Source organism: Peromyscus maniculatus, chromosome 21 (genome assembly GCF_049852395.1).
Source record: "Peromyscus maniculatus bairdii isolate BWxNUB_F1_BW_parent chromosome 21, HU_Pman_BW_mat_3.1, whole genome shotgun sequence".
NCBI lineage: Eukaryota > Metazoa > Chordata > Mammalia > Rodentia > Cricetidae > Peromyscus > Peromyscus maniculatus.
Genome location: NC_134872.1, coordinates 10,693,717 through 10,699,716, shown reverse-complemented (window position 1 = coordinate 10,699,716; position 6,000 = coordinate 10,693,717). Strand labels below are relative to the sequence as shown.

General features: G+C 47.6%; 1 protein-coding gene across 1 annotated transcript in view; it reads right to left on the bottom strand.

The window, feature by feature from the left end:
* Positions 1-1,184: 1,184 nt before the first annotated feature.
* The window catches only part of Trappc10 (trafficking protein particle complex subunit 10), a 61,009-nt gene continuing 56,193 nt past the window's right edge, over positions 1,185-6,000 (bottom strand). The window contains exons 22-23 of the mRNA XM_006989447.4: positions 3,360-3,554; positions 1,185-2,555 (exon numbers count right to left, since the gene is read on the bottom strand). Of these exons, the coding sequence (XP_006989509.1) occupies positions 2,317-2,555; positions 3,360-3,554 (434 nt within the window). The 3' untranslated portion in view covers positions 1,185-2,316. The remainder of the gene's footprint in view (positions 2,556-3,359; positions 3,555-6,000) is intronic.

Genomic DNA, 6,000 nt, shown 5'->3' with positions numbered 1-6,000 from the left:
TTGTTTTAAACCTTAAAGAAAAAGCCAAGTTATCTCCTCTTCATAAGATTTCTATTCTTGTCTGAAACTTGCAGGCACCCACTCTAGGCTGCACAATGGGGCTGTAAGCAGGAGACATTAAATACAGTTCCCACGTTAGAATCAGAAGTTACAGTCCTTCCAATCACAGGAGACTCCAAGAAATTATCAAAGGTTATAACTGACTTTCTTTCCTGCTGCTTGTAGCTACACGCAGTACCAGTTGTCTGAACACCGGTGCGCTTGCTTCTGAGACACACTCCCTCCCTATCTGGCTTCACAACGTCTAACATCTGCTACATCTTCCAAACTAGCCTATCTCACACATACCCTTACAACAGAATCCAGTGACAGTCTCCTAGCTCCTCTACAAATAGAAGGATGACTTTGGGTGATATCTCCCATCTTGAAAACACACACATGTAATTTCTGGGTAGCTAGAGGGGAGAAAAAAAAAATCCCCTGACAGATTTGATTTTATCCTGTTTCCAGACTGACAGACCTACCAGCAACATTTTAGATTTCCCATTGTTTTATTCTAAATATATGTAATTAAAAATCTCCAGAGAACTCAGAAATATGAAAGCCAAGGCATGGTAAAAGCAGACTTAGACTCCACTCTAAAGATGAGCAGTACACCACACATGAAGAGGGAGACTAACAGTGCCAGGTGGAAACTTCGGAAGGAGCAAGTCTCAGAGACCTCCTCATACACGGACTTTGACTTCTGCAGGGCAACTCTCAAGTTTTACAGCAAACAGAGTTCAGAGGGCTATAAACTTTCATTCAGTTAAGTATGAAAGTTCTATTTTGCATAACCAGCTTGCCCAAGTTTATTAGTTTTAAACTTCAATAAAGTAACTTTCAATAAGTATTTATTTTCAGTACGCATTCCTCCAATTCCTGCAAATGAAAGAGATGGGAGGGGGTAGGAATAACATCATCCTTGATTTGCTGACTGAGTTAAAAAGGAAATACACTAAATACTGAAAATGTTGGCTTGGTTCTCCTGGTTTCTGCCTGTGTTCCTGATTCCCTGTGCCCAAACTCGGTCCCTGGGGGACAGCCACTGCTTCCTGGTCCAGCTCTGCGTCTCAGGTTCCACTCATGTAAGCCACGCCAATGAACCCAGAGCACTCTATCTCATATGTACAAAAATACATGACTTCGGAGGAATGAAAACGTTTAATACATACAGCATGTATTTACAAGCTATGACTTCCACACCAGTAAAAACAAACACACATTTATTTTGTCCTTGATTTTTGGTGCAACTTATACACAAACATTACATCAGTTAGTCTGTACTCTTAAAAATAATAAATCAACAATATGTACAATCAAATTTACAACCAAAAGTCAATGAACCCGTTGGCGCGGTATGACTGCAACCCAGTGGACCAGCAGAGGCTCCTCCAGGCCCTGAGTCCTTCTTTACGACTGACCAGAGCACAAGAGAGACCTCTCTCATCTTCACTCCGGATGGAGCATCTTCAGTTCCAAGACTTAAGGTGCAAAAGATGTCGATTATACAGCTACAATACATGAGCAGACTTTAAAGTGAGAGAAAACATTTCACCCCCACATCCAACAATTATAATAAATATAGATTTAATTCCAAGTGCATATGATATTCAATCAACATTAGGGAGAATCAGGGATCCAGAACTTTTAGCCTAAGCCATGTCCACATCACACTTCCCTGTGCTCTGGTCGTCTCTCCAGTCCCTTTCATGTGGCTTCTACAGATGGACCTTGTGATCTGCCGGGCATCCCAAGGCACAGAAGGGGTTATGTTCCCTCCCACCCCACCCCGGCCCCAAAAGGTGTTACTAGAAAACCATAACTAGGGAATCTGGAGTGTAGGACAGTGTTTCATCCCTCAGGAGGCCCACAAGTCGCCCAGGGTCTGGGCTGTGTGAGCAGAAGGGCACATAGTGCCATAAGAAGACTGCAGAGTCTGCTGAAGGTCCATCTGAAAGAAACGGAAATGGATGGGGAGCCACCCAGAGAAAGGCTGTGGGAGGGACCAGTCTTGTGGGGAGGTACGATGAGTTGGGGTACCAGCATGGGGATAGGGTTGGGGTGAAAAAATGAAAACGAATCCTGTGTCATAGACAACATGAGGTGATTCTCTACTCCACTGAGCAGCTGAAGGACACTGTTCTCTGCTGTGTCTGTAGCTAGGCAGGACTGCCAAAGTCTGGTTAGAACTAGTGTGTTACCACAGACCACAATCCAGCCACATTCCCTAAAGTGCACTCACGGCCACTCTGACTTTGCTGCCCCGTGGCATCGTCAGGTAACACTGACTTCCAGGACATGGTCGTCTTGACTGGGAATGACCAGGATCTGCATGCCAGTGCTGGAGTTGAAGACCTGGCCAGCGGGCAGTGCCTGGAGCCGGGGCATGGGCAAGCCTTTGTGCTCGCTGCTGGAAGCCGAGTGTGTGCTGCCTCTACTCCGCACGCTGCTGCAGTCCAGCTGGTCATCTAGGTGCTTGTCCACTGACAGGCTGTCATTTTCTATCCAGCTGTCTGTGGAAGACACAGGAAGTCAGACCAAGCCACTGCAGCCAGCACGAGCCTGGGGGAGGGGGAAGTCAACCTGGGCTGTTATGTGGATATAGAAGGGTCACTTGAGTGTCACGTCGTCACACAATTACTGTGACTTTGAAACTAGTGCAACAGACTTCGGTTTGGGTATTAACTTCTACTGGCCATAGAAATATGTTCTAGCTTTCAGTCTGCCACATGAAGCTACAGCCTAGACAAATACAGATTTTACCATGAATTCTAAAAGGGCTCTGTCTACAGCTCTCACACTATGTTCAGTAGAAATCACACTTCAGATTCTGACTCTGAACTGGCAATGTGGTTTGGTCCTTTCAAGATGCCAGGTCTATCTATCTATCTATCTATCTATCTATCTATCTATCTATCTATCTATCATCTATCTATCTATCTATCTATCCATCCATCCATCCATCCATCCATCCATCCATCCATCCATCCATCCATTTCAAGGCAGGGTTTCTCTATGTAACAGCCTTGTCTGTCCTGGAACTTGTTTTGTAGACCAGGCTTCCCTCTGCCCCCCCCTCCCCCCAGTGCTGGAATTAAAGATGTGGGCAGCCAAGCCCGGCTACATCTGTACTTTTAACCAGGCTCTGTGTGAGTGGTTCTGCACGGTAGGGGTTGGAGGTGAAGCTGTGCTCAGATGCTCAGTGGGTCTGGGCAGTGAGTGAACTAACTTGCGGTACTTTCCACTTGGGATGGGTTACTAGGCATGACCCACTTTCTGTTAGGAAGGAAGCTTCTGCTCCTCTGTAAACTCCTTACCAGCATCCAGTTGAGAGGCGTGAGCAGAGTGATGGGGGAGGTACTTAAACAGTCGGACATCAGGCAAGGGGAGGTAACCAGCAAACAGAGGCATCACTTCCATATGGACTCTGTGAGTGGCCTGGGCAGCCACAGGCATGGAGATGACGCCACAGCTCTTTCCACACACAGCCCAGTTGCTGCTGTTGTCCACAACTGAAATGAGGAGGACACGGCATTTGTACAGACAGCAGAGTGGGACCCCCTTCCAGTGAGCATGCGTTCGGATAATTAAGGCACACCACTGTTTTAGTGCAACACTCAGTTAGTTCTAGTTTAGACAGGATCACATTAGATGCAGACAAAAAACACCTTTTCCATCAGATAAGTGAAGTGTTAAATGAGGCTGTTTGGAGGTGGCGGGAGACAGATCTGTCTGTGAGTAATTGCAAAGAGCAGTGACCTGTGCTGCGCTTTGGATCTCAAACTTCCCAAAGGCTCCCGTGTCGAAGGCTTGCTCCTCAACTGGTGGTGCTACTGCAGGGTCAGATCACAAGGATGCCAGTGATAAGTTCATGCAAATGGCTGTTAGGAGGTGGGGCCTGGATGGACGAAGGTCACTGGAGATGTGACTTGGAAGGGTCTCTCTTGTCCACAGATCCTTTCTCTTCTCAGCTTCTTGCGTGTCATGAAGTGAGCAGACAGACACCTTCATCATATTCCCCAGCCGCCATGTTTCTGCCTCGCCTCAGTCCCAAAGCAATGGAGCCAGCTGATGGTGAGTAGAACCCACTGAAACCACCAGCCAAAGAAAATGTGTTCCTCTGGATTTCACAGGCGTCTGTCACAGTGATAGAAAGCTGGCCAACACTGCCTTGCTCCTGGTCCTGGGTGTGACCCTTCTTGGAGTGAGAATAGTGACACTGGCCTTCAGATGCTTCCCAAGGATGTGGAAAGGTGGCACACACGGCATCACTGCGGCACATTTTGGACACAGCAGGGCCTAAGTATGTGGCAGCTTCATCAACATAGATTTTTTTTTTTTGTTGTTGTTGTTGTTGTTTTAAAACAGGGTCTGGCTGGTCTGGAACTCACTATGGGGACCAGACTGGCCTCAAACTCACAGAGATCCTCCTGCCTCTGCCTCTGGAGTGCTGGGATTAAAGGTGTACGCTACCACTGCCCAGCTGATCCACATGCTTCTTAAAGTCACCCCCACTGATCTAGGGTGATCCTAACCCACCCCAGGGCCAGGATGGTGAGCAGGAACAGATCCTTCCCACAAGAAGCAGACGAGCAGCAAGGAGGTTACAGCTTTCTATGCCATGTGTGACTTGAAGGCCAGGAGCGACAGAGGCAGTAGGACTGTCATGATGCCAGCCCATGCTACAGAACACAGGGAGGCAGGTCTCAAAGTACGGCTGCAGGGTGCCCTGATCTCCAAGTGAGCTCCAGGCTGCTGCCTCCATGCCACACTCATGTCGGTCCTGATGAAGGCACAGGCCACAGTCACCATCATATCCCTCACATTTTTCACCAGTATGGAAGGACTTCCTCCACAAAGCAGTCACATTACTACTGTGCAGTCTCAAATGCAATGGGAACTTGGACTGGCACAGCATGACCACCAGGCAGCAGTCTTCAAAGGCCACCACCTTCAAAGGCACTTGGGTTAGGCACTCCTTTTGGTCTAATTCCATAGAACCACAGACACAGGCTGCCTACCCTCACTCTGACCCTTGCCAACCTCTAATCCATTCCCCTTCCTGTAATGCTCTCACTTGAGACTGTCCTCGTCTCACTGTGTAACCTCTTCAGAAGAGGGGTAAAGATGTCCAGTCAAAACACCATGTGTAACCAGAGTTCACTGTTTTACCCCATCATCAGTAGCTGAGGACATCTGAGCTACTTCATCCTGGTGCTTCATGCTTTTCACATTCTCAGCTGCAGGATGGCAGCAGAGCACAGAAGTGTGTAGAGTGTTCTGCACTGTGCTGAACAGGGCATTCCTCACAATAGCTCGGTACATGAGATAATGACTTGCAAACTATGGTAATCAGTGCTAGTATTTAGCAGATACTTTCTTGAAAATGAACCACATGAGGCGGGCATGTCATGTCAAAGAAAACAGCTTAGAACAAGGCATGGTGATTCACACCTGTCATTCCAGAACTTCAGAGGCTGGGGCAGGAGAACTTCCATGAGCTCCAGGCCAGCCTGGGCTACAGAGTGAGACCGTCTCAGCCCCTTCACCCCCGCCCCCCATAATCCCCAGTCAGTCTTTATCATGACTGAAAAAACTTGGGACTTTAAGCAAAAATTGGAGTTAGTTAAGCTTGCATGCAAGCTGTATGAATGCCTCTGTACTGGACAACTCCAGCTCCCCCTGGGCAGCTGAGCTGCTCAGATGTGGATTCTGATGCTGTGAAATGAAATACATCTACAACTCGAAGATGTGTACACTTGGGAAATGGTGCACTCATGGAGCTACAAAGTGACAAAGATTCACTCAAAACCGGAGATGGGAAGGCTGCATGAAATGAGCACTTCAGACTCCAAGCAGTGGTGGTCTGTAAAGGCTTCCTCATGTATTTCAATTATACACTGTTTCTCCTCAGAGTGGACACAGACAAGGCACAGAAATTCAGTTACCTCTGACTCA